Source organism: Megascapheus bottae, chromosome 4 (assembly GCF_031878675.1).
Source record: "Megascapheus bottae isolate mThoBot1 chromosome 4, mThoBot2.hap1, whole genome shotgun sequence".
NCBI classification, from domain to species: Eukaryota; Metazoa; Chordata; class Mammalia; order Rodentia; family Geomyidae; genus Megascapheus; species Megascapheus bottae.
Window position 1 is genome coordinate 13540352 of NC_143512.1, and position 16885 is coordinate 13557236.

General features: G+C 41.2%; 1 protein-coding gene across 3 annotated transcripts in view; it reads right to left on the bottom strand.

Moving 5' to 3' along the window:
• Ube2d2 (ubiquitin conjugating enzyme E2 D2) overlaps positions 1 to 16885 on the bottom strand; it is a 45375-nt gene that overhangs the window by 11627 nt on the left and 16863 nt on the right. Inside the window, exons 2-6 of one of the 3 annotated variants that reach the window (XM_090331416.1) lie at positions 16342 to 16402; positions 5082 to 5145; positions 1264 to 1295; positions 1108 to 1185; positions 919 to 1024 (exon numbers count right to left, since the gene is read on the bottom strand). In XM_090331416.1, the coding sequence (XP_090187542.1) occupies positions 919 to 1024; positions 1108 to 1185; positions 1264 to 1295; position 5082 (217 nt within the window). In that variant the 5' untranslated portion in view covers positions 5083 to 5145; positions 16342 to 16402. Of the gene's footprint in view, positions 1 to 918; positions 1025 to 1107; positions 1186 to 1263; positions 1296 to 5081; positions 5146 to 16341; positions 16649 to 16885 lie in introns of those variants that run through there. The other 2 variants (XM_090331415.1, XM_090331414.1) reach the window with 2 other exon arrangements.

Genomic DNA, 16885 nt, shown 5'->3' on the forward strand with positions numbered 1-16885 from the left:
TGAATTTCCATATTCATATCAGGTGTCCCTCTAAAGAACTGATATTTCTCATTGTTTCCTTTTAATTCATCAAATCTGAAAGACTGGTTGATTGTGGATTAACTGTCTTGTTTTACTCTTTAAAAAAATGACATCAAATCAAGTATCATCTCAATATTAATCTTACAATCTATACTACCACTTGAAACAACACAACTCTAGCCCAATTTTCCTTTTTTTTTTTTTTTCTTCTTCCAGTCCTGGGGCCCACACTCTCTCTTGAGCCAAAGGGCTTTTCTGTTTATGTGGTACTGAGGAAATGAACCCAGTGCTTCATGCATGCTAGGCAAGCACTGTATCACTAAGTCACATTCCCAGGCCCTAATCTCTTTTAAATAGTACAATCATCAGAATAGTCACTATAACCAAAGAATACTTTATGCCTGTAAATCTAACTTGGTTGTCTCATGGTCTACTTCAGATTCATTGAGATTGCTCCTCTTAATAGGAATATAAGCTGGGTGTGGTGACTCACGCCTGTGATACTAGCTACTCAGGAGGCTGAGATCTGAGGATCAAGGTTCAAAGCCAGGCAGGGCACAAAAAGACCTGGGACTCGTATCTCCAATTAACATCTAGAAAATAGGAAGTGGGGTTTGACTCAAGGGTAGGGTGGTAGCTTTGAGCTGAAGAGCTCAGTGACAGTGCCCAGGCTGAGTTCAAGCCCCAAGACCCACACACAGAAAAATAAATAAGGAATATGAGCAATCTCTTCAAAGTAGGTAACCTTGGGCTAACGTATTATGGCTTAGTGACAAGACTGTTTAGCAAGTGTGAGACCCTAAGTTCAAACCTCAGTACTGCCCACTCCTACTAATACCCTTAAAATGACATAAAACATATTTGCTTTACCTTGTTATTAAAAAACTATTCTATTACCTTTTGAAATAGTTAGTGCTGGAGACCACTGTGACCGTAGAATATCAAGACAAATGCTCCCATTACTGTTAATATTTGGATGATAAATTCTTGTTGTAAATGCGACCTACATGAAAAGGAGAATTTTGTAAATTGGTTTATTAGTATCATACAGAATACACTAAAAACAATAAGTCACATTTCAATTACCTTAGGTGGTTTGAAGGGGTAATCTGTTGGGAAATGAATTGTCAAGAAAAATACTCCACCCTGATAGGGACTGTCATTCTGTTGAAGATAAGAAAAGTACATTTAAAATGAGAAAATTACACATACTATTCATCTGAAATTAATGTGAATACTTACTGGTCCCATTATTGTAGCTTGCCAATGGAACACTGAAAAAGAACAAGGAAAAAGATCAACATGTAACAAATACCCACGTCATACCTACACCATAATAACCTATCATTTCCCATCTATTTATATATGCTCATTTGTAAACAGCACAATAATTAATGAGTAGGATAAAAAAATGTTGCGTCTGAACAAAAAAAATAAAAATCTAGGGGCTGGGAATTTGGCCTAATGGTAGAGTGCTTGCCTAGCATGCATGAAGACCCGGGTTTGATTCCTCGGTACCCCACATACATAGCAAAAAGCCGGAAGTGGCGCTGGGCTCAAGTGGTAGAGTGCTAGCCTTGAGAAAGTCCAAGGACAGTGCTCAAGCCCTGAGCCCAAGCCCAGGACTGGCTAAATAAATAAATAAATAGAAATCTAAACTACTCGTAAAGAATATTTTCAAATACAGAGTATTTTGGGGACTGGGAGCATAGCCTAGTGGTAGAGTGTTCACATACCATGCATGAAACCCTGGATTTGATTCTTCACTACCAGATACACAGAAAAAGCCAGAAGTGGCAGAGTGCTAGCCTTAAGCAAAAAGTGTCCAATAACAGTGCCCAGGCCCTGAATTCAAGCAGGCGGGTGGGGGGGGGGTATTTTTAGGCTAGAAATATGGCTTAGTAGTAGAATGCTTGCCTACCAGCATGAAGCCCTGGGTTTGATTCTTTAGTACCACATAAAAAAGCCTAAAGTGGTACTGTGGTTCAAGTATGCTAGTTTTAAGCAAAAGAGGTGGGGAAAGAACAACACCTTGCACTTAAGAACTACAGCACCACTTCCTGGGGCTTTTCTGCTTGGGTTGGCTTCAAACCACGATCCTCGATCTCCTGAGAAGCTAGGATTACAAGTGTGAGCTACTGGCAACCACCAGTAAACAGCTTTAAAGGCACTCTCAATCACTGAAAGTAAGATTCAGTTGATTTTAGCACAAGGACATAGTTGTGCAACAATCAATACAATCAGCATTAGAACATTTTAATCACACACCAAGGGAAGCCCATACACATTAATAACCACTACCTATTCTCCCAAAATTCCTAGTCCTATGAAACTAGCAACCTATTTACTCAATGGACATGAATGATTAGTGATTTCATATGCATGGAAAAACACAATATATGTTCTTTGTCTTACTTAAGCATGTTTTTGTTCATGTTTATTCACGTTTCAATATTTACCTGACCTTCATTGCATCTTATGGTAGAATAATGTGCCATTCAATTTATTCTTTATTCAGTTGTTGTGAATATGGATTCCCCCTTTGGATATTATGAATAATGCTTCTATTGAAAATTTATTCACAAAGGTTTGGATGAAAATTTTCAACCCTCTTAAATATCTACTTAGGAGGCAAATTGCTGGATCATATTGTATATCCAGTTCTAGCTACCTAGGAGGCTGAGATTTGAGGCTCCTCATGCAATGGCACACTCTTATAACCAATTAATCAAAAAGTCAAAAGTCAAGCTGTGGCTCAAGTGGAAGGTCCCTAGACTTGAGCAAGAAGCTCAAGGACAAAGTCCAGCCTGAATTCAAGCCCCAGGACTCAGGAACACAGAACACCCCCCGCCACACACACACACACACACACACACACACACACACACACACACACACACACAGTTATCTTGCTTCACAGTTAGTGTCCTATACCAACACTAGGTGTGGCAGTGCTAAGCTGTTATATCAGCTACCTGGGAAGTGTAAGAAAGATTGTGGACAAACCAGCCTGGGCTTCTATGAAACCCTATCTGAAAAAGTCAATGGAAAAAGAGGTATGGGCTAGGAGTTTGGCCTAGTTGTAGAGTTCTTGCCTAGCATGCATGAAGATCTGGATTCAATTCCTTGATACTACATACATAGAAAAAAGCCGGAAGTCATGCTGAGGCTCAAGTGGTAGAGCTCTAGCCTTGAGAAAGTCCAAAGACAGTGCTCAGGCCCTGAGCTCAAGCCCAGGACTGGCAAAAAAAAAAAGTCACTAGAGTGGCACAGTATCAGCCTAGGAAGCAGGGAAATTCTGTGTACAACCTCTGATCCTATCTCAAAACCAGCCCGGGCACCAAAGTCTATGAGGCTATGAGAACCACCAGAAAACTGGAAGATATGCTGTGGCTCAAGTGATAAGAGTCTTGAGCTAAGGAGCTCAGGGAAAGTACCAGGTCCAGAGGTAAAGCCCCAGGACTGACAAAAAAAGAAAGGAAGGAAGGAAGGAAGGAAGAAAAAGAAAAGAAAAGAAAAAATTAGGATGGCTAGGCTAGTAACAGCTCAGTGTAAGAGTGCTTGCCTAGCAGGGCACGGTGGCTCACACCTGTAATCCTATCTACTCAAGAGGCTAAGTTCTAAGGATCACCTGGGCACTAAGACCCAATTAAAATTAACCACTAGAAAACTGGAAGTGGTGCCATAGCTCAAGGGGTAGGGTGGGAGCCCTGAGCTGAACTGCTCAGGGACAACACACAGGCACAGGGGTAGGGCAGTAGCCTTGAACTGAAGAGCTCAGGGGCAGCGCCTAGACCCAAAGTCCAAGCCCCACCACCAATCCAAAAAAAAAAAAAAAAAAAAAAAAAAAGAATGCTTGCCTAGGGATAGGAAATAGGAATGTGGCTTAGTGGTAGAGTGCTTATCTAGCATACATGAAGCCCTTAGTTTGATTCATCAGTACCATATAAACAGAAAAGGCCCAAAGAGGCAATGTGGCTCAAATGGGAAAAGTGCTAGCTTTCAGCAAAAGAAGTTTAGGGACAGTGCCGAGGCCCTGAGTTCAAGTTCCAGGACTAGAAAAATAAATAAATAAGTAAATAAAGAGTGATTGCCTAGAATGCAAAAATTAAAAGCTTAATTACACCTTTTTTGTAAATATAAGCCAAGAGACAGAGATATTACACATCATACTTACTAATTGTCTTAAAAATAAAAATAAATACCTAGGGCTGGGAGTCTGGCCTAGTGGTAGACTGTTTATCTAGCATGCACAAAGACCTAGGTTTGATTTCTTGGTACCACATATATAGAAAAAAGCCAAAAGTGGTACAGTGGCTCAAGTGGTAGAGATCTAGCCTTCAGAAAACCCAAGGACAGTTCTCAGGCCCTGAGCCCAAGCCCAGAACTGGCACACACAAAAAAGTCCTTGAGCAAAAGTGCTCAAGAACTGCCCGGGGGCCTGGGGTTAGGTCCCAAGACTGGCAAAAAAAGAGGAAAAAAAAAAAAAGGAAATAAATAAATACTTAGGAAATGGAGCTTTGAATCAAGTGGCAAAGAACAGGTCTTGAGCTTGACGGTAATACCTGGCACAAGTTCAAAATGTAATAAGCAGAACATAAGATGACTAGATGACCAGAGAACAGGATCTTTTCCTGGGGCCTAACCTCAGGGCCTTGGGCAGTTCTAGAGCACTTTTGCTCAAGGCTAGCGCTCTGCCACGTGAGCCACAGGGGCACTTCCAGCTTTTTCTGTGTATATGGAACCAAGGAATTGAACCCAGGGCTCTACACATGCTAGGTAGGCAAGCACTTTACCACTAGTCCACACTCCTGGCCCTAAGAACAGGATTTTTTCATGTGAAACTAAGATTATAAACAGCTCCTTTTTCCTTATACCAAATGATCTCTACATATAAAATATCCTTTGGACATATATAACTACATGTATACACTCACATATTCGTATGTACCAGACTTCCACCAAGGTTTATGCTGTTTTATTCCATAGTTATGTTTAGGCAGGGCGTCTATCCACTCATTGAGTCATGTCTCCAGTTTTTATAGCTCTGTTATACTTACTGTCATCTCCAACAGGACCTGCTGAACATTGTGCTGGGGGATCCCGCGCCAGGTCATTCAATTCCTTAAGAAAATCAAAAAGGAAGGACATTCATTTATAAATCAAAAATTTATAAATGTAATTTTACATTGTTATTAAATTTACCCTATTACTAACATTCTCTTGTTCTATTTACTGGTGAAGCTTTTCTTTTTGGCCAGTCCCTGGGTTTGAGCTCAGGGCCTGAATATTACCCTTGAACTTTCTCAAGGCTAGGGCTCTACCATTTGAGCATCAGTACCACTTTTGGCATTTTTCTATGTATGTGGTACTGAGGAATTGAACCTGGATCTTTGTGCATGCTAGGCAAGCACTCTACCACTAGGCCAAACTCCCGGCCCTGGTGAAGCTCTTTTAACATAATTCCATCAAAGTTAGGAATAATAATGAATCTTTACATTGAAGTATTTATTTTATATTCTCCAATGTAAGTTAATGTTTTATTTAAAGTGAGTAGGGAAGGAGAATGTAGCTCAGTGATAGAGCAATTATTCAGTAATCTCCAAAACTGGAAGATTAAAGGAATAAAACAAATTTCCTTATTCAGAGTTGAGTAGGTGAGTATGATAATATGGTAAACAGGCATTATGTACTAAAGGAGCCATAAAACCTGTAATTTCCCTCCAGTGCTACAGATGGAAGTCAGGTTTTCCCACACGCTAGGCAAGCATTCTATTGCTAAGTAGTCACTTCTCTAGCTCTTAAAACTGTCTTTTTTTTTGGAGGGGGGCCTTAAAAATCATATATTTCCCTCCACAGCTTGCTTTTTCTTTTCGCTACCAATGGAGTTTGAACTCAGGGCCTTGCATTCTCCTGGCTTTTTGGCTCCAGGATGGTGATCTACTACCTGAGCCACATCTACACTTTAGCTCTCACTGACTTTTTTTCCCCTGATTGATTTGCTTCAAACCATGATCTTCAATCTCTGCTTCCAGAGTAGCAAGGATAGAGGCTTTGAGTCACCAGCATTCAAATAAGCCACTTTTGCATTTAACTTGTGTTTTCAAATGAGTGTCCACTAAGGCCTCAAAACTAGATCCTCCTCTAGTAGCTGGAATTGTAAGTATATAGCACCATACTTGGTTTTTTGGGGGTAGGGGGGAGCTTAACATGGTTAAATTGACCTGACCTTAAACTAACAATCCTCTTGAACACTAGGGTTTTATGAAGATTCAGTGCCAGGGTTGGGGTATGACTCAAGTGGGAGAGCCCACACCTAGCAAACACAAGGTCCTAGGTTCAAAACTCTAATCACTGACACACACACACACACACACACACACACACACACACACTTAAAAAAGGTTCATGGTCCTCCATTGAGGAAAGTGGGTGTCACTGCAGGGAGGGAGGTTAATGAAACAGGAGAATATAGTTGAAGAAATTTGTTTGAATGCATGAAAATGAAATAATTTGAGGAAGGTGGGAATGGGATAAGAGAAAATTGATAGAGGGGTATAACTGACACATTGCGGAAATGTTACAATGGAATTTCTCTTGTAACCTAGTATGTGATTAAAAAGATTCAGTGTCAATTTTTGTACTGAAAATCTATTATGCTATATATACATATATACTCAAAGCAAGTTGTTGGACGCTGTGGCTTATCCCTGAATTTTAGCTACTCATAGAAGCTGAGATCTGAGAACTGTGGTTCAAAGGCAGCATGGGCAGGAAAGTCCATGAGACTCTTTATCTTCAAAGAAGCTGGAAGTGGAGCTATGGTAGAGCACTACCCTTGAGCAAAAAAGCTCAAGGACAGCATACCTGAGTTCAAGCCCCAATACTGGAATGAAGAGAAAAAAAATCACAAATGTTCCAAAATAATACTGGGCCATCTGACATACTACCAGGACTTGAGAGGTGGTAGACAAAACTTAAAGAAGCCGGGCAGGGCACTGTGGCTCACACCTGTAATCCTAGCTACTCAGGAGGCTGAGATCTGAGGATTAAGGTTCAAAGCCAGCCAGACACAAAAGGACCTAAGACTCTTATCTCCAATTAACTTCTAGAAAACAGGAAGTGGGTCTTGGCTCAAGAGTAGGGCAGTAGCCTTGAGCTAAAGAGCTCAGAGATAGGCCCAGGCCAAGTTCAAGCCCCATGACAAACAAACAAACAAAAAACTTAAAAGATATATTAAAGGGATTAAGTAATAAAACTGATCTACATCTAGTAATGTTGCACAATCAGATGTCAGTTTACTAAGCTATCTCAAAACAAAAACAAGGCTTTCCTAGCAACCCTGAGTTCAAACCCAGTATAACAAAAAAATAAAATCAGAATTAAAAAGGTCCACAAAATTTGGAGCCTGGTAATAAACAGGTGGGTTGACTGCAAAATCCTAAGATAGGAAACCATACAATTTGTCCTTGTCCCTTGGGACTGATTTTCTTTCTTTCTTTTTTTTTGGTAAATTTCAGCAAGGAATTGTTTTAGTGTAACATCTTTACAGTAAGGAAAGGCAGGAAAAAAAGAAATAAACACAAAAAACAGAAGATAGAAAATGTAAGATTCCTACATGGATCATGGGGCTTGAACTCTGGGCCTAGGCATTGTCCCTCAGCTCTTCAGTTCAAGGCTACCACTCTACCACTTAAGCAACAGCAGCCACTTCCAATTTTCTGTTGGCTAATTGGAGGCAAGAGTCTTATAATCCTTCCTGCCTGGGCTGGCTTTGAACCAAGATCCTCAGATCTCAGCATCCTGAGTAGGTAGGACTACAGGCATGAGCCACCAGCACCTGGCTTCTACTTTGTTTTCTTTAGCTGAACTAGTGATATGAGCAGAGCACATGCTATATAACTATTTTGCCACTAGCCATATCCTCAGCTCATAATTTTTCACAAGTATGAGCCAGAAGACAGTATAACAAACAAGTGTTGGTTTGTTTTGTTTGTTCTAGACAAAACTCAAGCTCTAAGGATGGATTTGTTTTAGAATATATTTTAGAAGTACAACAAGAAAAACGAATTGAGCAGTCCTGGGCTTGAACCCAGGGCCTGGGCACTGACTCTGATCTAGCTAGCACTGTACTACTTGAATCAAAGCGCCACTTCTGGCTTTTATTTGGTGGTTAAATGGAGATAAGAGTCTACATGGGAAATGGTGCTGTGGCTCAAGTAGCACAGTCCTGGGTCTTGAGCTGAAGAGCTCAAGGACAGTGCCCAGGCGCAGAGGTCAAGCCACACATCTGACCTGGGAGTGGGAGGGAAATTTAGTTCTATGTACCACGCAGCTGGGAGCATAGCCTAGTGATAAGAGTACTCACCCAGCATGCACAAAGCCCTGGGTTCAATTCCTTGCTACCACATACTCAGAAAAAGCCAGAAGTGATAGTGTGGCTCTCAAGTGGCTGAGCACTAAAAGTGTCCAAGGACCGTCCGTGCCAAGCCCCTAAGTTCAAGCCTCAGGACTGCCTCCCCACACCCAAAAAAAAGTCTTCATGGACTTTTCCCTGACCAATCAGGCAGGCTGTGAACCCCAATCCTCAGACCTCAGCCTGTGGAGTAACCAGGATTACAGCATTATCCAACAGTGTCCAAATTAGTTTTCTATTTTGTCTTCCTGCCCAAATCATATCCACTTATATATGTGCAAGTGTTGGACAGATGTCAGGTCTCATTTTACAATGTAATTTGCAGTACTGGTCAGTGAAACAAAGTACTCCTGCTCAATTTGGATATTGCTAACAGTGTCTTAATACCAAGAGGCAATTAAACTATAATTTGAAACTAACAAACTATTCTGAAAATTCTGCATGGTATTTTACTTCTGATTTAGACTTAATCTTTTGCTCCTTTCAAACTGAGATACCTTTTCCCAAGCCAAATGACATCAAGATTTGTCCCTTTAGTCATAAGACCTTATAAATTTAAGATCATCAATCCACTTCATAAGCCTGTATGCCATAATTAACTGTTACAATGTTGCCCCAATACAGGCTAATTAATACACATTTAATACACTCATTTAACACTTACTTGGTTCAAGGCAGACATGGAGGCATATAAATAGAAAAATGAATGGGCTGGGAATATGGCTTTGTGGTGGAGTGCTTGCCTCGCATGCATTAAGCCCTGGGTTTCATTCCTTAGTATCACATAAACAAGCCTGAATTCAGGCCTAGGCAATGAAATAAAGCATTCCTCCTTTTTTTTCTCAGTAACAATAAAGCTGACTAATATAGGTAAGGATTTAAGATATACAGTTATACTGCTATATCTTAGGTTTAGATATTAGAAATGTCTGAGCACCTATAATTAGCCAGGAAAGTAAAGTGAGTCTTAGCATTACTTAATTACAAAGAACAGTTAGGCTGGGTCTGGTGGCTCATACCTGTAATCCTAGCTACTCAGGAGGCTGAGATCTGAGGATCAAGGTTCAAAGCCAGCCGGGATACAAAAGCAGGAAACAAAATCACTGGAGACTCATCTCATTAACCTCTAGAAAACAGAGCTTGGCTCAAGGTAGGGCAGTAGCCTTGAACTGAAGAGCTCAGGGACAGCATCCAGGCCAAGTTCAAGACCCATGACCAACAAAAAAAAAAAAAAAAAAGAAAGAAAAAAGATCAAGAAAGCAAAAGAAAGTAAAGAAAAAGTCAAGAGGAAAAAAAATGTGAGTTGTAAAACTGCCAAAAGACAAAAAAAAAAATCCTAACAAATCCTACGTCCTGGCACAGAAGTACTAACATCACAAGGATATTCTACCATAAATGTAATTTTTTCAGGCTATGCCCCCCATAGCTACCAAACTGAAATTCTAAGATAGACCTGTAGGAGCAGTCTGCATTGTAAAAGCTCTTACACAAAAGTTTAGCTGCTTTTATGTTTGCAACAGTTAGCAAAGACAAAGCAAATACTAGAAAACTCATTTCCACTAAAATGTGAAGAGGTCGAAGGCAAAATGGCTAATACAAAGAGATGGAGGTGGAAATGGGGAGGGGGGATGAGGGAGAGGGAGAGAGAGAGGAAGAGAGAGCAGGACGAAAATAGTACTAAAAAGGGTAAAGTCAAGGTATGTCCTAGGTTCACGGATGTGTGTGTGTGTGTGTGTATGTGTGTGAACGCACACACACACTGTTACTAGGACACACAAGGCCTCCTGGTCTCACTTCTTCACTCAAGACTGGTGTTCTAACACTTTAGCCACTTTTTGGTGGTTAATTAGAGGTAAGAATCTTATTAACTTCCCCCTTCAAACCACAATGCACATATCTTAGTCACCTGAACAGCTAGGCTAAGGAAAATCTCAATCTCTCTCCCTCTCCCTCTCCCCTCCCTCTCGGGGGGGTGCCAGTCCTAGGGCTTGAACTTAGGGCCTAGGGTCTGTCTCGAGCTTCTTTGGCTCAAGGCTAGTGCCACTGTCCCTGAGCTCTTCAGCTCAGGGCTAGCGGATCTACCACTGGCACAGGCTAATGTTGACAATTTCTAATTCCAATAAAAATATATAGCTATGCGAGGCATGAAAGTCTGTGAGATTTTTATCTCCAATATGTATCTTAAGTTGAGCACAATAATGCACATTTACAATTCTAGCACTTGGGAGGTAGACACAGGAAAATGGTAGGTTCAAGCCCACCCTGGGCTCCAAAGACCTTGTCTCAAAAAATAAGGAAAGGTATCAGTGAAATTTAGAAAAAAATCTAATCTACTCTACTACAAAGTTTTAGATAATCATCAAAAACATCCAACAACAAGCAGGTAGCTCACACATATAATCTTAGCTACTCAGGAGGCTGAGACCTGAGGATTGCAGTTCAAAGCTAGCCCAGTCACAAAAGTCTATGAGACTCTTATTCCCAATTACCCACCAGAAAACTGGAAGTGGTACTGTGGCTCAAGTGATAGATCCACAAACCCTGAGCTGAAGAGCTCAGGGACAGTGGCCAGGCCCAGAGTTCAAGCCCCAAGATAGAACCCCACCCTGCAAAAAACAAACAACAAAAAAAACAAGAATACATTTTTAATCATAATAGTGATGTGCTAGACATTGGTGGCTCAAGCCTGTAATCCTAGCTACTCAGGAGGCTGAAATCTGAGGCCTCCCATTTAATGCCTGACTCTTATATCCAATTAACCAAAAAGTCAAAAGTCAAGCTGTGTAGCTGGGCAAGGTGGCTGACGTCTATAATCCACGCTACTCAGAAGGCTGAGGTTCAAAGCTAGCCTGGGGCACTACAAAACTCAGGTACTACAAAGCTCGTGAAGGGTAGGGCGATAGCCTTGAGCTGAAGAGCTCAGGGACAACATCTAAGCCGAGAGTTCATAACCAACCTAAAAAAAAAAAAAAAAAAAAAAGTCAGGCCGGGAGTTTGGCCTAGTGGTAGTAGAGAGCTTGCCTAGCATGCACGAAGACCCGGGTTCGATTCCTTGGTACCACATACATAGCAAAATGCCAGAAATGATACTGTGGCTCAAGTGGTAGAGCTCTAGCCTTGATAAAGTCCAAGGCCAGTGGCCCAGCCCCTGAGTTCAAGACCCAGGACTGGCAAAAAAAAAAAAAAGTCAAGCTGTGGCTCAAGTGATAGATCTCTAGACTTGAACAAAAAAGCTCAGAGACAGTGTCCAGGTCCTGAGTTCAAGCCCCAGGACCAATACAAACACATACACCATTACATTCATCATGTTGCACTTAAGTCTCCTATACTTTACCATCTTACACAAATAAAATTTTGTTTCCTTTGAGCCACTTCTCCCAAACATTCTTTGTCTCTAGTAATCACTATGTTGCTCTACTTACAACTATGAGGCTGAATTATAGATTCCTGGGATAAATAAGATCTTTTTTTTTTTGTGGGGGGGGGGGTCGGTTGTGGGACTTGAACCCTGGGCCTGGGCATTACAGCTCAGAGACTACCTGTCCCTTGAGCCACAGCACCATTTCCAGTTTTCTAGTGGTTAATTGGAAATAAGAGTCTCTCAGTCTTTAGTGCCCACCTGGCTTTAAACCTCGATCCTCAGATCTCAGCCTCCTGAGTAGCTAGGATTACAGGTATGAGCCACCACGCCCGGCTTAAGATCTTCTGGTTATATTTCTATGCCTGACTTATTTCACTTAATAATGATGGCCTCCAAATTTACCTACTTGTGTGCAAAGAACAAAGATTTCCTTTTTGTCAGTTGCGGGGCTTGAACTCAGGACATGGGTGCTGTTTCTGAACCTCTTTGCACTCAAATCTAGCATCCACCACTTGAGCCACAATGCCTCTTCTGGCTTTTTCTGTGCATAATCCTCAGATCTCAGCCTCCTGAGTAGCAAGTAATTCTAACTACCTACAAAAAGATATTTCTATCTTTGGGACTGGGAGTTTGGCCTAGTGGTAGAGTGCTTTCCTAGCACACATGAAGACCCAGGTTCAATTTCTTGGTACCAAATGCATAGAAAAAAGCCAGAAGTTAGGACTGGGAGTTTGGCCTAGTGGTAGAGTGCTTTCCTAGCACACATGAAGACCCAGGTTCAATTTCTTGGTACCACATACATAGAAAAATGCCTGAAGTGGTGCAGTGGTTCAGTGGGTAGAGCCCTAGCCTTGAGAAAGCCCAAGGATAGTGCTCAGGCCCTGAGTTCAAGCCACAGAACTGGCAAAAAAAAAAAAAAAGGCAGAAGTGGTGCTGTGGTTCAGGCTCTGGACTCAAGCCCATGACTGGCAAAAAAAAAAAAACAAAAAACAAAAAAAACCCCCAAAGACCAACAGCATGTCAGCTTGGCAATGTGTTTTTTCAGTTGATGGTATCTTAAGATTCGTTGAAGTAGGGTTTGTAGAAAGCAATATTCGCATTCTCTGATAACACAACCATATGCATATGATCACATACCTAACAAACCTTAAGTTTGGAATTTTAGCAACCATGGCCAAAGTAGTAAATGAAAAAGATGGGATAGAAAAATCACAAGTATTCCAGTAAGACTACTCTGTAGTAGGCAGGGAAACAAAATATTAGCAACAGATATATGGTACAGAGCAAAGCAGGCAAAGAGTTGTTCCTTGCTATCAATTCCTGAAGCTGACAAGCAGCAGAGGCTCAGTTTTCAAGGATCTGAAATTCCCTCTACTGTCAGTTATAGGACATGAGTCTTTCTTCTCTACTACCATATCCAAAACAAAAGTGGTACACAGCCAAGTAGATGGAAGATTCTACGGGCTAATAGATAAATGGTGGAACATTTATTTCTCTACTCACTAAGCTCCAAATACTTAAATGTTCAGAAGTTTCCTTCCTGACATCTGGCTGATAAAGACCTTGTCTACCAGCTGGATTTCTCCTTTGAGAGCAGCTACAGAGAAAACTAAAACCCTAAAGAACTTACCTTTAAGAGGGTTGTTTCATTGCTACACTCTTCTATATATCAATCACCAAATCCCAAGATCCAAAAAAATGGGAGAAGGGGGGTAGGGAGTGTGGCCTAGTGGTAATGTGCTCGCCTAGCGTGCATGAAGCCCTGGGTTCGATTCCCTGGAACCACATACACAGAAAAAGCCAGAAGTGGCACTGTGGCTTAAGTGGCAGAGTGCTAGCAATGAGCAAAATGTGTCTAAGGACAGTGCCCAGACTCTGAGTTCAAGCCCAAAAAAAAAGGGGGGGGGGAAGGGCTGGGATTAGAGGGTTAAAAACAGAAGAAAGAGAAGGAATAACACTGTCCAAAAAGAAATGCACTCATTACCTGAATTATATAACTGTAACCCTCATTATTTTATTATAATTATAATAAACTAAATAAAATGGGAGGGGTGGCTCCTGAATGCCAATATCTTGGTGTGTTTCTATGTTAAAGTGGCAAGATAAGGAATTCAAAAGGATTTGATAAAATGGTATCATGCAAACCCTGTAAAACTATGGCATCCAAAAGAACTATACTACTTTAGTATTTAAATAATATGAACTATAAAAAAAAAACTGTTTATCTTGAACTGTGAATTCTTTCTTGTGTGTAGGCTTGCTCCAGGGCTTAATGTAGGATTTTGCACTCTTGCTTAGCCTTTTGGGTCAAGGCTGACATTCTACCATTATAAAGACATACTTTCATTTTTAGCATTTTGCTAGGTAGATTTTTTTTTTTTTTAAGTCTCTCAAATCTGTCTGCCCAGGCCAGCTTGGAACTATAATCCTCAGATCTTGGCCTCCTGAACAACTAAGATTACAGACATGACCTACCACTGCCAGGCTAGAACTGTTCTTGAAACTTAAATAGTAGATTTTTGTGCTGTCATTTCATAAATGTAGTTGTGTAGATACACTTGACATGGTTACATCACTCGTTCTATAAGCTAACAAGCTATAAAACGAGGGACTGGAAGTTTGGCCTAGTGGTAGAGTGCTTGCCTAGCATGCACAAAGAACCAGGTTGGATTCCTCAGTACCACATACAGAGAAAAAGCCAGAAGTGCTGTGGCTCAAGTTATAGCCTTGAGGAAACCCAAGGACAGTGCTCAGGCCCTGAGTTCAAACCAGGGGAATGCCCCCCCCCAAAAAAAGGAAAAGAAAAGAAAAAATAGATAAAAGGATAGATATGCAAGGACAAATAAACTGTTCAACTTTACCAGCTATAAATCTAAACTGCCTATGACTAATCAAAGGCAGAAAAAAAAGCAATTCAAACCTGACTTATGTAACTGTAACCTCTCTGTATATATTTACATTAACAATAAGTAAATTTAATAAAAATAAATTAACAAAAAAGACAATCTGGTTTTTAAAGTAACTTCCAGAAGAACGTAGCTCAGCATAGAGAATTTACCTAACACGCTCAAGGCCCTGGGCTCAATCCCCCAAAACAGAAGGAAAAATAAATCTAAGTTTAACAGTGTACTTTAGCACACTGACCAAGATTATTAACATCTTCCTAGAAAAATCCAGCCTTCAAAAGCTAGCTACTAGATAGTACTGACAAGTATAAATAGGGGTATCTGGGGACGGGGGGGAACCTTACCTGATTATGTTTTATGTAAGCTTAGCAATAGGATCCCTTTGTCCATACTGTATTTGAAATGGCATCTAATCAAGTATCTTCTGCACGATAACAGAAACACTACTGTACATCTTGAGGAAAATATTAAACTACCATGAAAATAAAAACAAGCAGTTTCGGGCTGGGAGTTTGGCCTAGTGGTAGAGTGCTTGCCTAGCATGCACAAAGACCCGGGTTCAATTCCTCCGTACCACATACATAGAAAAAAGCCGGAAGTGGTGCTAAGGCTCAAGTGGTAGAGTGCTAGCCTTGAGAAAGTCCAAGGACAGGGTTCATGCCCTGAGCTCAAGCCCAGGACTGGCACCCCCCCAAAAAACAACAAATAAAAAACAAGCAGTTTCTGTTTCTGTGATGAAATTCGCACCTTATAGAGAATGTCAAGTCATCTGCAGCAAGGACTGGAACAGGGTCATATTGAAAATTCATTGTATTGGGGCCAGGAGTTTGGCCTAGTGGTAGAGTGCTTGCCTCACATGCACAAAGACGCAGGTTTGATTCCTCGGTACCACATACATAGAAAAAAGCCAGAAGTGGTGCTGTGACTCTAGTGGTAGAGCACTAGCCTTGAGAAAGCCAGAGAACAATGTTCAGGCCCTGAGTTCAAGCCCCAGGACTGGCCAAAAAAAAAAAAAAAAAAGGTGAAAATTCATTGTACTAATAAACAGATTTGCTAAACTGAAGCCCCACTATATAACTATTTAAAGATGTTAAAAAAAATTTTTTGGCTGGGCTCAGTGGCTCACGCCTGTAATCCTAGCTACTCAGGAGGCTGAGATCTGAGGATCAAGGTTCAAAGCCTGCCCAGGCACAAAAGGACCTGAGGCTCTTATCTCCAATTAATTTCTAGAAAAGGGGAAGTGAGGATTAGCTCAAGGATAGGGCAGGAGCCTTGAGCTGAAGAGCTCAGGGACAGTGCCCAGTTCAAGCCCCATGACCCACCCCCACCCAAAAAAAATCTTGCTGAGTGCTTGCTTGTGGTCCATGCCTGTAATCCTAGGTACCACATTATTTCAATATATGTTTACATTATGTAATGCCGAAGACTGGGCAAAATGATCTATCATCTATCTCTTTTAATCTTAATCATTTCTACCTACTAAGCAGCTATCATCTAACCAATTTATTGTCAAGAAATAGTGGGGTACTTTTTGAGGATTCTGACAGCATTTTTCAGACTAAGGCAGAGAAGGCAGCAAGCAGAACAGCAGTTCTGAGGAATAACAAATACACAAATATTATGACTTCAACACCTACCTCCAAAAGCACAGCCTCTAGTCAGCCTCAAGTTTCTTTTCTTCTTTTCATCTTTGCAGTTCTAGGGATTGAACCCAGAGCCTTGAGTTGGCTAGGCAAGTGTTCTATCACTTGAGAGCTACAACTTCAACCTGCCTTTAATAACCTTTTTTTTTTTTTTAAACAGTGGCACTGGCATTGAATTCAAGAGCTTCTCACCAGTTTAGCTAAGTCTCCAGCCAATGAACCCCACACCCCCAATCCCTCAGATTAGATCTCTCTTCCTTTGCCTTGGTTGCCCTTGAAATCTTCATTTTGCTGCTTCTATCTCTTGGGATTACCTCACCATGCTAGGGTTCTTAATATATGTGTGCTATGGGGCCGGGAACGTGGCCTAGTGGTAGTGTGTTCACCTAACATACACAAAGAAAGCCCTGGGTTCATTTCCCCAGAACCACATACACAGAAAAAGCCAGAAGTGGGACTGTGGCTCAAGTGTCAGAGTGCTAGCCTTGAGCAAAAGTGTGCAAGGGCAGTGTTCAGGCCTCTGAGTTCAGCCCCAGGA